The sequence below is a fragment of the Nanorana parkeri genome, unplaced genomic scaffold (genome assembly GCF_000935625.1).
Source record: "Nanorana parkeri isolate BGI_ZX_2015 unplaced genomic scaffold, ASM93562v1 scaffold129, whole genome shotgun sequence".
In the NCBI taxonomy this organism is placed as follows: domain Eukaryota; kingdom Metazoa; phylum Chordata; class Amphibia; order Anura; family Dicroglossidae; genus Nanorana; species Nanorana parkeri.
Window position 1 is genome coordinate 783199 of NW_017306397.1, and position 19366 is coordinate 802564.

Consider the following 19366-nt stretch of genomic DNA (forward strand, 5'->3'; position numbering starts at 1 on the left):
TAGCAACCAACCCTAAGATAAAGGTATTCAAGCCATCTTAAGGTGTGCTAGTGTGTTGTGTATTTATTATTGTGGTTCATCACATAGGAAACACTGGGAGACCCATTGCGTTATTACTTAGTGCTGCTCCGTAAGGGCTGCACTACACATATACACTAATACAGACATAACCACAGCTCATTAACTAAGGTCATGCAAATTGCATTTCATTGCTGTGTTCACATATGTGCACTGCTGCGGAGGGGGCATTTCAGTATGGCAGTCCCAATCTTATCAACATAGCTAAGACCATGGTTGCCAATTGTTTAACTTCAAAACACATTGCTCACCTGATCCTCAGTCCCACTGGGCTGCTAGACCAAACGCCACAGCCTTTTCTCCCTTGGGCTCCAGCGGTCTAAGGAACGCTGACGTCATCAAGTCTACTGCAGGTCCATTGACTTGCATTAGATGCTAGGATGCCAAGGGACATTCAACGAATAGAGCGGGAGAGAGGAGAGAGTGCTGAGTGCTGTGGGACCGAGAATCAGATAAGCAAATCTGCTTTATTTGAGTCCCCAAGACAAAACCCTTGCAGTGCGGTGGGTAGGCCCACTACAAGGGTACCTTTTGTAAATTCCCAGATTTCTTCTTTAAAGCTCAACTCCAGCCGAAAAACCTACTGTTTCCCCTCACTTCATGTCTAACAACTGGGAGACAGACAGCATGCCAAGTCTGACTCTGCCAGCACAGTCCTCTTACCTTGCACGGCCTGACCTCTGTGGAACATGGCCTCCTCATCCTCGGCGCCCGACACGGCCTCCTTGTCATCTTCGCCGCCCGACTGGAGCTCCGGCGACGCCTCCCACTTACTCCGTCGGTGTCTCTGCCATCTTCGCCCCCCGCCTCTTACGTCTCTGGGGCCACTCGACAAATTTCTTCTCTCATGGGGGCCGCTTACCAAATTTCATACTTTAAAATAAAATGTAACTGTATCCGGCATGGCACTACACCAATATACACACAATAAGGCCCCTTTCATATCTGTAGGTTTAGGTGTGATTAGGGATTCCTGCGTCAGAAACTTGCAGAAATCCCTCTATCTATGATACGTGATATGATTACATGCGGTTAGAAAACACTTTCGATTGTGCATCCAGGGAGAGTGATTGATTCTAACTGAATGTAAACATATCACGTATCTTTACATGCGGTGTGCAGGCATTTACATACACCTGCTGTCACCTGATCATTAATCTAGGTGACAGCTGCCATTTGTAAATGCCAATTTAGGGATTTCTGCTGCAGGAAAACGCAAGTTCCTACTCCTGCTTACCTTCTTGCAGGGAGGAGGCTGTGAGGCGGCACGTCAGTCCCAGTGATCGGTGGTCGATTGGGAAGGTCTGCTGCAGACCTTCCCAATCGATCCTGCACAATCCTTTCGGCCAGCGTTCACTGAAAGAGCGATGGCCGAAAGGATCCGAGTGCCGGCGCAGACTCAGCTACACGGTCTGCATTCGAGGGCTGCACCCGCAAGTCAGGTATGCGGTCTGTGTGCGTGCCTGACTTCTGAGCTGGCTGCGGGTCACAAAGTACCGGCTCGCGGGCCGCAACTGGTCCGCAGGCCGGTACATTGAGACCCCGGCATTTTTGCCGCTCCCTAGGAATCTGCCGCCGGAGGCCAATGCCTTGTTTGCCTCGCGGCAGATACGCCCCTGAGGAACATATTTCATATGCAAAGCAACATCTGATAAGAGGCACTGCGGCTGTGATTGATGCTCCATGAAAGCCATTTACTGACCCGAATGTGTAACTAACAGCGTATAACAGCATCGATAGCACCATGCAGGAAGATGTGTCTGTAACCCAATGTGTGAGGGACTTTAGAGGCTTTTCTACAAACACTCATAAGTAAAAAAACATAAAATGAAACCCATCTTTTTCTATAGTATTTCCTTCTATAAACTGTGATGTGACTAATATAGTTAAAGGAATCAAAGCTACTTTATAACACTGATATTATTACTGGATAAAAGGCCCCATCTACAGGTTCATGTTAACATGATTTTTCTCGCTCCAATATCTATAAATTCCCCAGTGTGTGATTATGTACACAGGGCAGATATCATCTCACCTCCTTCACAAACACAGTATGCAGGGTAGTTTTAACTTGGAAATAAATAATTATACACATTTGTGGGTCTTATTATTAGTTTACTATATACAACAGTTTAAAACAAGAAATCTGATTACGACAAAAAGCAGAGTTATAAGTTATGTTGTACAATTGATTTATGAAAACTGATTCATCAATAAGTGGAGATGGTGTCAACAACAACCAAATATGTTTTATTACCCAATATGTTTAGAGTATGAATTGCAAAACCCTACTGGTTGCTTATCAACACTATATTTATCATTTCATAAACTGGTTCCTGTGTGAATATAGACCTATGCACCACATAGGACGTATAGATAGAACTCCATTTTGTATACATATAAAATACTATCAGTCATGTTAACGCATAAGCCCTCACTGGATGTGGCTCTGTGTTATAATCTAAACAGTGCCATGATCTGCTTCCTGTGTACACTACATACATACACTAAATATATTAAACACGGTTAAAATATAAACAGATCAAAAGTTAGAACATTCAGCAACAGACATGGACCAAGATAAAGTGCAGCTTCAATGATATGAACTGTTTAAAAAGCTAGTTCCTGCAGAAGACATTGCTGATGACCCACTGAACTCCATGGACATCAATGTATCATCCTTTCTCTGTTTAAATATCAGCAGTTACTTGCAGTATAATCTCCTCACCAAATAGTTTTTCTTCCCTACAAAACAAAACAGAATTTTGGTAATCAGATCAGCCTGGTGTTTATACTCTACAGAATTATAAGTAACGAGTACAGTCTTACATATAATAAATATAAAACACAACTATTTAGAAGAAAAAACAAACATCCTAAAAAATTTAATTTTTTAAGAATTAAGACATAATACAAATGCACCAGGGACACCTTTTCCTATTGATGGCCTGTCAGTCATGACATCAAGTGTTTGGAACCAAAGGGGGCCAAACCAGCTAATGCTGCTGCTGCTAATTACATTTTCATCCATAGAGAAGGATTTTCTTTTATCAAAACATATAAAGGGTTATTCACAAAAGGGTGAAGAGTTTGGAGAAGGCAGGAGAAATGAACAATCTAGGAAAAAATAGCTGGTTTGGAAAAATTCTTCAGTTCAGCTATGGTGTCCTAGATTATTCACTTCTCCTGCCATCTCCAAACTCTTCACCCTTATGTGAATAATCCTGATAGAGATCTATTTGGTTATAGTATGTTTTGAGTCCAAATCAAATCCTTATCCCATTCTGGGCCCTGATGAAGGGGAAATGTTGTTGCCCCGTAATCATCGGCTGTTTTTTATTTGATTGAATTGTGAACAATTAAAGGCACTTGGGCACTTTTTGCAGAGGCACCCAGATAAAGTGTGGTAATCAATCCAAAGAAGACATGGATTTCTTGCTGAAAATAACGTGTTTGTTTCCAAACTGGTCCGTTCTTTAGATTAATGCTGTGCATGCATATATGCTTAATTGGCTAACCAGTCAGCTTATCAGCTGACCTGACACAAACCAGCATGCCAACCTGACACAAACCAGCATGCCACTGAGCAGTCTGCAGGTCAGCTGACTAAGCTTGTATGTTTCTACACATTAATCTGAGGAAGTGACATTTCAGTCAGGAAACACATTATTTTGATGCATGATAAATATTACTTTCATTAGGAAATCCATGCCTGCCTTGGGTTGATTATCACTCTCCATCCAAGCACCTTTGCTCTACTATAGTTTTTTGGTTTCCTATCTACAGAGCATTTTGAACTACTCAAGAATTAAAGGATCTGGGCTCCTCCTCAGCATAAAGAGCAACCATTAAAACACCCATGTGGGGTGAAGTATTCTCAACAAGCGAATCAGCGCACACCACACCAGGGGTCACCTGTTTGACCAGTAGTTCTATGTGGACAAGCTTTGGGTTTAATGATTTGTGGATGGTGTAAAGCATTGTCGCTGGACCCGTGGCTAGGAGCCCAGGCCCAGCAAGACTTACAGGCAGAACATTTAACAACCTAATGATCAGCACATTCTGCAAAGACATGGTGAAAATGTATTTGCAGTATATCAAAAAGTAGTTAAAGCAATTGTTGTTAATCAAAAATTATTTATAATAATTAAAATATAGGAAAAAAACAAAGTCTTACTAAGAAGCTAATGATGAATCATACTTAATACACTGATGAAAGGAAAGCAAATGTCATACCTTCCAGAATGTCATGTCATTAAGATGCGAAGGATTTGCCTTCTTATTGTTGTACAGTTCCATGTGGCCTTTGGGTGGACCCTTTTCTTAAGACACTCTATTAGTGTTATGGAATGCTGGCCTGTGATCTGTGTGTGTTTGTCTGTTTTAGGGTGCAGGTTTGTTATTTTATGGTTATGAAATGAAAATCAAAAATGTAATAAATAATTTCCCCCTCATTGCCTGCTTTGGTAAAAGAGGGTTTTTCTTTCTGTCCAGCTCTATTTAACAAATAACCCTGTCGAGATTTCCATTTACCTTCAGGCACAAAATAAATGAATCTTATAGAGATGCTTTAGAGTGCTGGAACTTGGAAATGCCTTAGGATCACACACTGCAATGCTATAATGAATCCCTATGACAAGCTGGAAGACTCTTACTTAGATTTTATCTTGGATAAAGAAGGGGGTGCATATAGTGGACGTGAATCTATGTTAATTTTGTAGCACCTTGAGAGCTCCTCAGGAAGCCACAGGGGCTAGGAAGCTCTAAAAAATGTATGAATTAAATGGGAAATAATAGTTTTGAGGTTTTTTTGAAGATTTGAAAATATGCTGTCTATATGATTTTGCTATATGTACACATTGATGCAGAAATACAAAAAAAATTATGAAAAAAGGATTCCTCGAGCACTATGGGTTAGCTAAAGAGTAAGCAAAAGAAGTCCTCTTTTTGGACACTGCTATATTTCATTAAAATTACAGACTGAACTATTTTAAAAGGGCTGGATCCCTGCTCTGACTCATCTAATTGTGTGTATACATTTTACCAGGTACGTGCGGTCAGGGGAGACAGGTGAGACAGAGCCTCACCTAGTATTATGGAGGAAAAAGCTCTCAACTTCAACTCTGAAGCTGAGAGCTTTTTCTTAATTCAGATCAGCTTGCAACAGCTTACACAGCAGGGAAAGCCTCCTCACTGTGTAACCTGTAATAGACGGAGCGCTACCTGTTAATTACAGGTAGTGCTGCATACAGCTTTTGAGAGGTAGTTAGGTTACACAGCAGTGAGCTTCCCCACTGCTTGTGTAGCCTAACTAGTGAGGCAAGAGCTGTCACAGCCTCTACTCTTTGTTAGATGCGTCACAGCCTCTACTCTTTGTTAGATGCGTGAGCTCTGTGGAAGGTTGGGACCAATGGCAAAGTGCCATTGGTCCAAGCTGTCCAATCAAAAAAAGAAAAAAAAAAACCACTGAGGCCATTGATCTTGATGCCTCAGCAGTGACAAGCAACTGAGGGGCAGGGAGGCTCCTCCCTTCCTCTTCCCTCTCTCCTTCACACTAGCCGGGGCTTCGTCTGGATGGGGGTGGGGCTTTTTTTTTTTTTTTACGACATTCTTGAAGGTATGTGAACATAGTGTATGAGCAGGGTTTGACGTGTATGCACCAGGAATAGGTAAGTTGCACTTATCCTCTGCTAAAGGCACCATGTTTATCAGGCACCTGGGCTATGAAAGATACTGGTGTTCTCATCTTGAAGCATTTCCTCTGTGCCGAACCAATTAAAAAATAGATTTGATATACTAAGGAACCCTCGTGATTATCACCCTTGTGCTATGGGGATACCAGCATAAAAGTCTGTTATTGTATTACTCCGAACAAAGGTGAATTAACAGATCTAAGCTTATGGAATTGGATTAGAAAATGTCTGGAAAGTTTGCTTTAAATGCCTATGTATGCATACTCTGAAGTTTAACCATACTGTACAGTGTAAAGATAATAACACGAATTTACCAGAAACTACAAAAAAAATTGTTGGCTCACAGTTCACTTAGTCACTACCTCCTACTCACATTAAATGTTCCTGTGCGCAGTATTCTGGCAGAGAGCCTGATTACCAATGCCAATGAAGAGCATAAGATTAGAACACTTGACAGCAGGTCGACAATTTGTAGAGCCAGGTGGTACCATTCGTAGTGAAGGGGGTCTTGGCATACATTCTGGAACTTGGCATATGGGAAAGGATATTTAATAGCGTAGCCAATATAGTTGGTTGCTGACATCCCTGCGAAAGTATAATAACAGTAAGGGCCAATGAGAATTGATGCAATGGCCACTGCAAACTGAACCGGTGCTCCAATGATACTTAGCAGGCTCAAGGTGAATGTGGATTCCCACTGAAAGAGATTTGAGGCATACGTTAGATTGTGTGTGCATTGTATGTCTATTGGGTATGCTTGTTACAACTGTGCAAGGAGTACATCACTAAATATAAAGCATGGTAGTCCTAGCAACCACTCAGAAATCATCTTATTTCTTATTAGAGATACCAATATGGCTTTGAAAATGTGGATTTGTAATAGTTGTTATGGGTGAATAATATACTTTGAACATACTAATTTGCTCCTTGCACTGTTTAGTGAATAAGCCTGTTGGGTCCCATTCACACAGCTGGCATTTTTTTTTATTTAGGTGCATTTTTCATGTGTTGCACATGTTTTATATATATTTTATACATTTCATATTGATCTCCTTATACATTTTGTAGGTGGTGTGTCCTCAACAATAAAGTGGCCCCTGCTGAGAAATGGGGTTTCCTCCACTAACCCCATGATCACTATCGTACACAGTAGTGATGAAGGAGTTGGCAAGTCCTGCAACAGTCTATCGGAAGTGTTTGACAGTACATTGCGAGATGCACTAAGGGTGGTCCTCATTTGCAACATTTTCAGGGACTCCTGGGGAAGCCTTCAGCACCTAAGCTTATTTCTGACAATGAATAGTAATGATATATGCATTAAAACATGCCCTATGGGGGTGTGACTTGGCCCCCAGTATATTTCACCTGTATAGTGCAATATAAATGGGTAAGCTGTATTAGTCCAAAGACAAAAACGCAGTATTGCAGGTATCATTATAATAATGAAAGGTATCATTGCACACTGCAATACTGCGTTTTTATATATATATATATATATATAAATATATTGTGGCATTATTGTTACAAAATGTAATGTTCTTTACTTTAGCCTGGCAGTTTCTATAGTTCAATTGTTACATAATCGAATGTTCTTTATTTTAATCTGACAGCTGCTGTAGGTTGAATGTTGCAAAATTGAATGTTTCCATTATCTAGATCTGTCAATAACTATCTTCATATTGCAAACATTTCATTTTGCAACATTCAGCTTACAGAAACTGTCAGATTAAAGATCATTTGATCTTCACCATTCGCAAGACACCTATTGATTCATACATTGTGCGAAATATGGCTTGTGAATGCTACAAAATTTGCACAGAGAATATACAGCCACTTTCTCCAGTCAAACTGCAAAATGAATTGCTTATAAATACTCTAAAGTGTAGGGTTTGTATTAAAGAACACCATTCATATGTGCTAGGGCATCATGTTTTTACAGATAGTTCTGCTTGCCTGTTTACTCCATTATTGGTCAATATATTAATTTAATGTCTTTAGAAATTAAATTTTTCACATTAAGTAGCAAAAGTATAATCCAATATATACTATATAAAGTAAGCCACACGTTTACTGGGTATCTTCTAGCTGGACATCTATAAACTGTATGGTCTCTTTAGCAAAACTCTGTATGGTCTCTTTAGCAAAACTATGCAGTAAATACTGTATCTATGTACAATTATAAGGGTTTGATGTTAGGGCATAATAACCTGAAACTGTTAATTACACATTATTATGCTATATAAGGTTTATTAAAATAAATGATCGCACATAGTGTAAGATTGCATTTCATTTCACTGTAATTGAATCCATTAGAAAAATATGTGTTGTTTTAACTGTATGGATTACTTTGTGAAGAACAAGCAGCTCTTTAATACATTCAGCAGCACCTTCTTCAAATCAACTGTCGTCACTAACTGTTTTTTTTTTTTTTTTTTAGAAATCATTTTAATTCCTTTTCAAAGAGCTTTTATGGGACAAAAGCTCTTTGTACAGATTTTTTTTTTTTTTTTAGAAATCATTTTAACTACTGTTCAAAGAGCTTTTATGGGACAAAAGCTCTTTGTACAGTACTTGTACAGAGAATGACCATCCATGCACATAAAAGTGTAATAGATATCCTTCTATAATCTACCATTCAAAGTGATTGTTGTCCTTGGTTTTACAAAAGCACTCAGTGATGCTAAACCCAAATGGGAACTGTTTATTGATGTAATGTGTTGTCTTCCAACATAAAAACTATAGATCTAACCCCCATTTGGATGACATTGTTTGACATTTGTTTAATAAAATGTTATGGATCATTAACAACTGCCATTTTTTTAACCACTTGAAGGCCATAGTGTTTCACCCCCTTCCTGGCCAGGCCATTTTTCAGTAACTGTTTTCATCTTCTTTTTCATCCATTGTTGCATTCCGGTGCTGCGGGGGCAGACTTTTTTAGCCAGTTCCTGTACTTGTTCCATCATTGGCTGTTGTGAACCATGCCTGCGAAATACTGCATGTGTCAGCAGCAGCCACTTGTAGTCTGAACCAGAGGCATGTCACAGGGTAACAATAAAGGAACATAATTGTGAAATAGTTTTCACCCCATAACAGGAAGCACATAAACATGGGCCCTTGTAGCAGGATCACTAGGAATTTTTTTATATAAATGCTGCAGATTGAAAAAAATTGAATGACATTAATGTGTTACACAGTAATATTAAAATCTAAAGATGTTTAAGCTATTTCAGATGTTGATTAAATCACTTACAATTGAAATGGTTTTAGTTTCCTGCAGAATCGGTTGTTCCCCTGAGAACTGGCCCTGGTATCCTGTGTTAGGGTGGCTCTCTTCTGTGCAGGGTCCTATGGAGCCACCCGTGTGTGTGTGTGCTAGTAATCTGTGTGCGTCTCCACAAACACACAGGCGCAGCAGGGCAATCCACTCCCCACTTCTCCTTCCTCTCTCCTTCCTCTCCCTCCTCCCTTCCCCAAGCTAGCAGATAGACAGCTACTGGAGTCTGTGCTGTCCCTTGTGATTTTTTTAGTGGGCAGGAATTTCAGGGAAGCCAAGCTAAGAGTTGGAGTCAGCTATTTGGCCAAAAATGAAAAGAGATACTTTGGTGGGCAATGTATATGTGTTTTGATTCATTATTTAAAAAAGTTTATTACTGTAATGCAGTTGGACTGCATATACAGTAATAAATTGTAAGTTTTACTGGTTCTCGCCTTGTTCCTTGAAAAATGCAAGGTCTATGCAGAGTTTTGCCTATAGCAGCCACCTTTCCTTAAGGATACTTTTGTTCCCCATGGTCCTCCTACTACCTAGCGACAGGGATTCTTCCCACCACTGGACAGTGAGGGTCGAGGGGTGTTGCTGAAAGTGCAGGGCTGCTGCTCAGGTCAGGAAGAAAGAGTGGCAGGTCAGTGGCTGAAGCCAGAATGAGTGGGAAAGTGACAATAGGAGTGTGTCTCAAGCTCCTAACATTACTCCCCACTTCCCGAGGTGGATAGACATGCCAGATTACTAACCTTGAATGTGGGAATAGCCAAGCGTTGGTTATCAGCAGAAGCTTTTTGGGAAGCTGAGGCATGCACAAGGTTGCTATGCACAGATTTCCAAATAGCAGAAAAATGGTCCACAAGCTTGTTGACCTCTACAAGATTAGAACTGCAAGAGTAAAAGGAGCAGGGCCTGGGGTTAAGGCCATAGATACAAAAGAAGGGTGAAATCCCAGAGTAGGAATGCATCCCATTGTTTTATGCAAATTATGCCTACAGGAGGAAAAAGACCCACTCAGTTGTCCTGTTGGAGACTAAACTAAAACTGATAACAAAAAGAATTTGAGATTCAGGGGCAGCAGATGCAGCAGGAACAGGGGATAAGTGCAGTTGGGAAGACTGGTCTGTGAGTGCTTGGACGTGGCGGTTCAGCTTACAGATTTCCACTGCACATAACTGGGCCTGTTAAGATTCCTCATCATGGTTTTTGGCTTGTGATAATGTAAGATGTATCAGTTTGTGCCTTGCTCTGTGAAAATAGTGAGGCTTATGGCTGACTGGTCGCCAAGCTACCAGTGGTCTGAACTGGAGGCAGATAGTAGTGTAGTCCATAAAACGGGGAAGTGCAGGACAGGCGGCAATCAAAAGAGTACATGGTATTTAGGCAGAGGCCAGGACAGGTGGCAATCAGAAGAGTAATCTGTATCAAGGCAAGGATCAGACAGACGGTATTTAGAAAAGTAATTTGCATCCAGGTGTAGTGCTCACCCCTGAAGGAGCCGCTGAAGTAATTAGGTTCTTCTGTCCCACACCAGTGATGAACCTCCAAGAGTGGACCCACAAAACAGCAACACACCTTGGGGAAGTTAATGGGTTTTAATATACTGTATAAGGCAAAGGCTTTGGATTTAAATCGCAATATGAAGCAGCAAATTGTGATTCAGCTGTTAGCAGACTGGCACATCCTGTCTGCTCTCCATGTGGTGAATGACTAACCCAGAGCTCCAGCGCTAACAAGACGCAGTTCTTTTCTCCTCCTGCCTCTCTCCAGGAACTGTGGGAGTTCTTGTTCCTTTACTCTGTGTTTGCGCTAGCACTTCTCTTGTTCCTGGACTACATTCCCCAATAAACTTTGCAGTTCCACGAGTAAGCTGCACCCAGACTGCTCTACAGCCAATCAGAGTCCTCCTCACAGTCTCCAGCAGCAGGAGACAAACGTAAACAACTCTGATACCATTCCTTAAAGGCACTGCTACACAAGCAAGAATCGGGGTAGATGGCAATCAGAAGAGTATTCTGTATCCAGGAAGGGGTCAGTAACAGACGTCATCCAGAGACAAAGCATAGTGGCAAATGCTATTACAAGCCCAGAACCCCGGGCTTGCGATATTCAAACAGGATGCCACAGCTCTGTTGGCCAACCGTGCAGAGGAGGTTGAACAGACAGCACAAAGCCTCTCTATAGCAAAAGGGATGCCTCCGACATTGGCCAGTAAGTGCAGAGAGGTGTTGCTAACACTTCAGGGTCTTGCTTGGAAACCACCAATGCTCAGGCCTGGAAAAGAGAGCAGCTGAGTGGCAGCTGTAGACATAAGCAGCGGCTATGGGGAGAGTGACATTAGGAGCACGTCTTATGCTTCTAACATAATTATGTCAGGCTTTTTTTCTTTACTTGTTTTGTGCTGCAGCACGGGTTAAAATACCCTGTGCTAGTAGCATGCTAGAGATTTGGACTGCTTCTTAACACTGCCTCAGCCCCCTCCAGTATATGTTTGGTGGGTGGCACAAGGTAGCTAACCTATGGGAGAAAAAAGTATAAATCCAGTCCTGAGCCTGAAGGCAATATCATATATTTGTATCTTACCAGCGATCTTTGTATCCATTCCCGGTATGATAAGACAGCAAGGATGCCAACTGAAAAAGCCTATAAAAGAAAATGGTTTCAGAAGCTTTATAAATATTTAGAGCATAATACAGGATACTAAAATGTTAAGGCAAGTTGAATAGCATGTTCCAATAAAAAACCAAAAAAAAAAAAACTCTTTAGCTGAAAATATAGCATTTCTTTTTATTTTGGTGTCTATTGTAAAGGAAGAAATGGTCCATTTCTTTTTTTTTTTGCCTGGTTATAACCAGTTCACACATTAATATACTTATAAAAACTTTGGTTGTTTTGGTTGTTCAAGTCCTTCTAAAAACTAGTAAAGCTGAATCACTGCAATGCAATTTCTTCTAAAATGAAAAAACAACATTTTTAAATGCACTATCTGTATTCTGCTCTACCATTGCGGCATTGCTATGGCTGTCTAAATAGTTACTATAAGTGTCCTTTAAAGTGACACTAAACTCAGGAGTTACATTTTTAAAATGCATTTAAGTACCCTAACTATTTACAAAAATGTATTTTTTTTGTGTATCACTCAGCTGTCGATCCTAAAATTAAGAACACATACGCAGGGACCATGGAGAGCAAAAGTAGCCACCCTCCAGAACAAAAGTAGCCACCTTTTGAGGATCTACAGCCGAGTCATACACAAATAAGATATAATTTTGTTAAAGGAGAACTATGAGGTGAGTGCTTTCCCTCATAGTTCTAGCCGACCTGTGACAATGAGACTGTCACAGGTCGGCTCAGTAGATCGAGAAGTGAGCAAACAGATACCGGCATTCGCTCACCTCTCGATCCTGTCACAGCTCTCTGCCGTGACAGGGGAGGGGCTGGATTCCCCCCTCCCCGCTGCGATCCGCCAGCGCTGACTGGGGGATTGGACGGGAGGGGGCGGGTACAGCTGGATCTGCCTCTAGATAGGCAGAACCAACTGTCACTCACGCAGCTGGGCGGATCCAGACGTAATTGTCGGGATCCGCTTCAGCTGCGGCATCTCAGTATACCGCGAGCAGTAGCGAGCAGTGTACTGTGGCGTCTCAGTATACCGCGAGCTGTATACTGAGAAGATGGAAGAAGATGGAAAAAAATAACTAAATGATTTTCTTACAACTAATATCTAAAGCCACAATCACTATTGACTAAAAAACCCAATATTTTATCCAGGGAATAAAGCTGAAAGCTTTCAGCTCAGGAGTTTTTTTTTCTTTTTGGTCAAATTGGCAACAGTATTGTGGGGAGTTTTGATTTGCCTTGCTCTGGAACAAAGTTGCAAGAGTTGTGAAATGCTGAACTTGATTTTGAATAGATTTTGTAATTTTTATGTAACTATTATTGTTTGTTATTCTGCACTCATTGGCTTGTTTACAAAGCTAAAAAGTACAGCAGAGGATCATCCATTAGGCTTAATTCACAAATCTGTACACAAAGATAAGTATCTTTAATTCCGATAGGTGACTGTGATTTTATAATCTCCCTGTTCTTAGCAAAAAATAACTGACACTTTTAGAAATTTTGCATCTTTTTGCTGTTGTGTTGGCTTTGTGAATCACACCTATTGCATGCTCGGTTCCATTTTCATGTAATTGTACTTATAAGCAGTTTATGGCATATTTGTGTGTTTACTGCTTTTTTATATGGGCCCAAAAAGAAATCTGAATCCTATTTGGGTGGGACCAGGGGAACATTAGATAGCCATTAAGTATGGCTGATGACCTGATCTACATAGTGTGTACAACTTTCATTAGTGCCAATTTGATTCTGAATACATTATTATAATATAAACACATAACTGTATAGCTGTGATTATGTTTGAGAAAGTGTAGGGGCTACAGGTTGATGAATGTCTATTCATCAGCAATAGTCATTGGTGTCTAAACCTCTATAGACTCCATTTCCGCTATAACCTCCTAATGTTTCTCGAAATGCTGTGAAATGATGCCCATTTAATAAGACAAAGAGCAAAAAGTATCTCTCTGGCTTTATCCATGTTTTGTGGTAGTTGGAAAGGGTAGCTGAAAAATACAAATGTAATGTTGTTACCATGTGTAATACCTGTTTTCTATTCTATGTGTGTCAGTGGAAACATAGCTCAGTAGTTAAAATGTTAAGTTCACAGTTCAACAAGAATCCTTGGAAAGTTTACATTCCATGTTAGGCCATCATTGTACGCTGATATACTTAAAAGACCTTAGGGTCTTCCATATAAACACCTTTAAAAAAAGAATCCTTTTAAGGAAGTTATTGATACATTTGTGACTCCGGTTTGAATTTTCTGTCCTCATTGCTCTAACAGCTAGAAAGTTACAAAAACAGAACAAAATGATAAAAGGATTTCAATGTGATAATGTAAATACAATGTTTTAATAATGATTTGTGCAGCCTAACACAGTATCAATATAACAATCCTAATGGTGTAATTTGCATGAGTGCAGCACCACACCCATTGGACAGCTCAGTCAGTCTTTAATTAAGCTGCCACATTGGGTATTATAACCTTTGATGTTTGACATGTTCTCTAGATTGTAGTCCTTCTTCAAATTGAGTTTGACATACATGGAAGCTCATTTGGATGCACACTATGGATGCACTTACAGTACAGAAATATATTTCAGTGATGAAAGCACTTTCAAGGTTTGTTTGGATGGAAAAAAAAATTATAATTTTTTTTTAAGGAAGTCAGCTATATAAAATATGTATTGTAACTTTCCCTTTTTCATAGTGTAAAGATGCATCTGGTGGACTTTCAATATAGTCAATGCACTCATTAAAAGCCTGAATGAGGTCATCATTAACAGTCTTTGTGATATGTATGCAGAAGGATCAGGAAACAAGCCAGTTTCTACAGTATCATAGACAGATAACTAGCAATATCTGAAATAACCAAGTTCATTAGAATATGTTTATATACAAATGTTGCTTGGGGTTGCCACCTTTTGGTCCATGGAAAACTGATTGGGAAAATGGGGAGAGTGACTTGTGGCTCTGTCAGAGCAACTTCACAGTCATAATTGGTGCAATGGGAGAGCCCTGGACACTCTGAATATTATTTAAATGCGATGGTTATACAAATTAAACTCTCCAGTTCCAACTGGTCAAGTGCCAACCGTAATCCCAGTGCTTAAGGAATGCAAGGTGTGAAACCCTGTACTGACCTTAGGCAGGCTGAGCAGTATACATTACAGTTTATGGACAGTTGTTCTTCTGCCACTATGTTCAGCTGCATTAAGCAAAGAAAGTTGTCCCTCTCTTCTGGAGACTGGGAACTTTCATAGGGTTGAGGAGCCGTTTCATGCTCCCATCTAACAGTGCTGAGGGACAGTGTGGACAATCATCAGCACTGTTACATAGACGGAAGGGAAGTCACATGCTTCCCAAATGCCCAAGTAACAAATTATTTTCTTTACTCCTGGCAGCTGAATGGAGCAGCAGGGGAGTGAAGGAAAGGCAAGTTAAGCTGCAGGTGAGTCTATCATTACAGAGAACCTGGTACTTTGTACAGACAAAGCTCAGTTTTACTTTAAAATAACCCTTGTAGACCTTGTGTATGCTGCATCCCTGATAACACAGTTTGTTACTTTTGTGCATAAGCAAATAACTTATGTATACTTTTTTTGTATAGCATATTTTGTGTTTGCTATGGCTATAATTAATTCGCCATATAACCTAATCTAAAATTTACTTATCGAAAGAAAATCTGCATGTTGACACCCCTCCTCATGCAGTTTACAATAATATATTTACCAGCTCGTATGAACCAGAAGAACCTCACCTATTTAAAGCCTATACATGCATATCAGGAAACCATATTCATCTGACTAAAAAATACACTAAGAAACAGTTTATGAATTATAACAGGACTGCTCATTCCACTGTTAAAATTTGTGAGTTACAGGAATTGTCAAATGATTCAAACAATAAAGAGGTAATCATGAACCAATTTGAAGGCATATGGGCACAAAACACTTGCAGCAGATGGGTGAGATGCATTGGAATATCAATCAGATGGTTTGGGAAGTCATTGTTTGATTTCTGTGCATGTTATTCCATGAAAAGCTCATCCAATGCCCAGAGGATCAGCATTTTTAATGCAGAATGATTGTTTAGGAATATCATGAGAAGCCCTTGTGCTTTGGTAGTTCTGAACTGTAAGTAGGAGCTCTCATATTTTTCCTAGAAGTGTTCTGTAGTTTCCAAGTTCTATGTAATAAATGTTAGGTTTACAGCTCTGTAAATATAGGAATGTGCTGATTTACTGGAGCACTGAATGTGTAAAATACATGCAGTAGCTTTTAAATCAGTCGACCCCAAGATATTAGCCAAGGATAAGTGCAATAACTTGTTGCACTCTAGTATTGTTATGCAGAACTTTCAAACATGTAACAGCATATTGGGCACATAATCAGCTATGCTAAATTACTTTAGGATTACAAAGTAAATAGGGTGCTGTTGGTACTAGGTATATATGTAGGCAAGAGGAATTCTAAATAAATTAAATGCAGGCACCAGATTCGAGTTTGCACATTTGTGACTTAATAATTAAATCTGAGATATCCAGTATTATACCCAGATAAGAGTGGACCCCTTCTCTCCACAGTAATTAAATTGTAAAAATGTACACCATTATAACTGAAATATTATTTAACATATTTATGGAATTTTGTTTTATATGTGCTTTGTGGACACCTAACTATCATGCCTATATAAACTTGTTGGACATCCCATTCAAAAGGCAATAATGTCAAGCCGAACCCTTCATGAGCCTCTCTTTTTCAGCTGCATCGGCCTCCTTTCTTCTAGAAAGCTATCTTCAGGACTTTGGAATGTGCATTCAGGAATGTGTGCCCATTCAGCCAAAAGAGCATTTGTGAGCTCAGGTATTGATGTTAAACAAAAAGACCTGGCTTGCAATCGCTGCTCTAATTTATTGCAGGGGAGTACAGTCATGGTGAAACAGAAAAGGGCCATCAAACTGTTGCCACAAGGTTGCGCCACCCATGAAGTTGGTGCCGCCAGTGTTCATCTCCGTTCACCATCTAGTTTCTTTCTCAACCCTAAGGTCGGTCATGGATTCATTAATCAGTGCTCCATTAAATTAGAACATTTGGCCCACAACTTTGCCTTCTGACTGCTCCAAGGTAGCCTATAAGATTTCACCTTTCTCAGGTGAGGCCTTTACATGGGCCTCTCCTCTGTGGGAACATCATGACTTCCAGTCTAACCCACTTCCTGGACACCTTCTGGAAGACTTTTAATGAATCTTCTGCTGCTGGTACAGATTTCATCCAGAGGGTATCACCATAGGCCAGCATGTGCTATAATTTCATACATAAGCATAAAGGACTAACTGTCCAAAAGATCCATCCCTCCCGCCCTACACAAATTGGCCACTCTTTTCATTCAGATTGACGTCCGGGAGAGCCATCAAAATATCTAGACTATGCAGTCCTCCTTCTGCCTATGTAGTCTCCATTTTCCAAATGCTTCTGGAGCCTCTTCCATCCTCCTCTAGCTTTGAAGAACCAATAGGACTAGGGAAAACAAGCCTCACTCCTACCAAGCATCATACACATACATATCACTTTTGGAAGGACTGACCTTTTTAAAGGGGATCCAACACAAAGCAAAATAAGTTGAGCTAATAAGCTATTTGCCTTCTTAGTGCTGGGGCAAGGAAGGTAAAATTATTAAACTTCAGTGTGAGTTAACAGTATACAACCTAAAGGTGCCCATACACCTTACAATTTATCTGCAGATTTTCTGTGGTCAGATGGAAAAAGTGCAACAGATTGGCCCAGGTGGAGATTACTCCATCCACACAGTTTAGCGTAGATGGAGGAATCTGTTGTACCTTTTCCATCTGACCACAGAAAATCTGCAGATAATTGTAAGGTGTATGGCCAGCTTAACACAGATAATGGAATCTTCCACCTGAGGCTAATCACATGGCTATTTATTTTCCTGACAGATTCCTCTTATTTGGCATTTTATCATTATCACCAATAGATCGTTCCATGTCTGGACAACATTAGATTTGCAGTTGGTAAACAACTGACACTGAGGTCACCCACAAAGATTAAAAAAAGCATTTCTAGATTGTGGTCAGTTTCACAGATGTACAGAGTTTTGTGTTAACAATCAATGCATAAACATCCGCTACAGAGAAAATCGTACATTTGTAAACACAAAAGAAACAAACCAAAAAAAACAAGAAAAAGAATATATATATATATATATAAATATAAAAAAATATATATATATACGTAGAACAGAAAATGCTCCATGGACACGTTTTACTCAAAAGCACTTTTCTTAGGAACTCTTTCCCATGTTTGGGGATAATCTAAATACTAGGTTTTTTTTTTTAGTATTTGTATTTTCGCTTAACAAAATGAATAGTAACCAAGCTGTGATATTTCAGTGTAAGAGGCAATAAATAACGAAAGTGTTATTGGTTCTCTTACCAGCACCCCATTCCAGATAGGACAAGCAATCCGTACGCTCCAGCCAATAAATAAAGGTTTGTAGCTAAAAACTGGAAAAAATGCTATGACCCCTGAAAAAATACTTAAAAGGCCAAATGCAATGAGGATTCCACCAGCAATCTGATAGCAGCTCGTCATTTTCCATAAACGTGCTACTTTTCCCTGTCAGGCAGACTGGGTAATTAATAGTGTTTTCTACACACTCTCAGCAAACTTCAGTTTCTTAGAGACTGTTGTTAAGACACAAATCCATTGTTGACATGGGTTAGCTCAACCTGCTGTTTGCTTTTAATTATTTCCGGATATGCTAGGACATGGCCAACAAATAATCAAGTCTGTGTACGTATAATGTATGAAAAAAATTTCCTCTTGAGTCAAACTCTCATGTCTTTGTGTCAATCCCTTGTCTTTCCTGTGAAAAGAATGTGCCTTATAGTTACATCAGCTGCAGATTAGAGTTGTGTGGGGTAATTCATCCACATGAAGAATGTAGCAGCCTGGAACAAAGCCTTAGAGACACATTCCTATTACAAATCAATGCCAGCTAAAAGGAACGTAAACACCAATAGTGAACATAAACTAAGTTGTCTACACTAGGAAGCATTTATGGACATAGTCATTAAAATGTGCTGTTTTATGGGCACTAAGTAGTTTATTATAGTTGCATTTTTTTAAAGTTTCTGTAGTTTTTAGCAGTGTCTGCTGCATAGTTAATGTCACAAGAAGGTTTGTCTTTGAGCATGCATTTTGCTACAATTTTTTCATGAACTATTGTATGCATTTTTTAATAACAGAACAATATATGAGGTGTGACAATTTAATCCGGAAATGGACTGTAAAAAAATGTTTGCTTACTTATACACCGGCGGCTGTTGTCACCTTCAAAGTAGTCCTCTTGTAAAGAGACTCATTTTTTTAGATGACTGTGCCACTGCCGGAAGCATTCCTGGAATTTGTTTCCCGAAACGCTGCGCAGTATCTTTGTCTCAGCACGCTGGATATTTGAAAGCATTTTTACATTTTTGGAAACGTAGCGGGGTGCTAAGGGGAATAAGGTGGTTGGTTAAGTTTCGGAATGGATTTCTGGGCCAGGAACTCACGAACGCTTAACACATCATATACAGGAGCATTGTCGTGGTGGAAAATCCACTTGTCAGGTCAGAGTTCCGGTCTTCGTGGACATCTTCCCACCCCTCCTTAAACCACCTATGCCATTTAAAACACTTGATTTCTTCATGGAA

At 39.9% G+C, this 19366-nt stretch overlaps 1 protein-coding gene across 1 annotated transcript; it reads right to left on the reverse strand.

Annotated features, from left to right (window-relative positions):
- Positions 1 to 2768: 2768 nt before the first annotated feature.
- On the reverse strand, positions 2769 to 18315 carry TMEM212 (transmembrane protein 212). Its single transcript, XM_018553769.1, has 4 exons — positions 18105 to 18315; positions 11620 to 11679; positions 6145 to 6468; positions 2769 to 2823 (listed from the first exon to the last, which is right to left on the reverse strand). Exons 1-4 carry the CDS (start codon positions 18261 to 18263, stop codon positions 2803 to 2805), a joined length of 564 nt encoding a protein of 187 aa, XP_018409271.1. The 5' UTR covers positions 18264 to 18315; the 3' UTR covers positions 2769 to 2802.
- Between the last annotated feature and the right edge of the window lie 1051 nt (positions 18316 to 19366).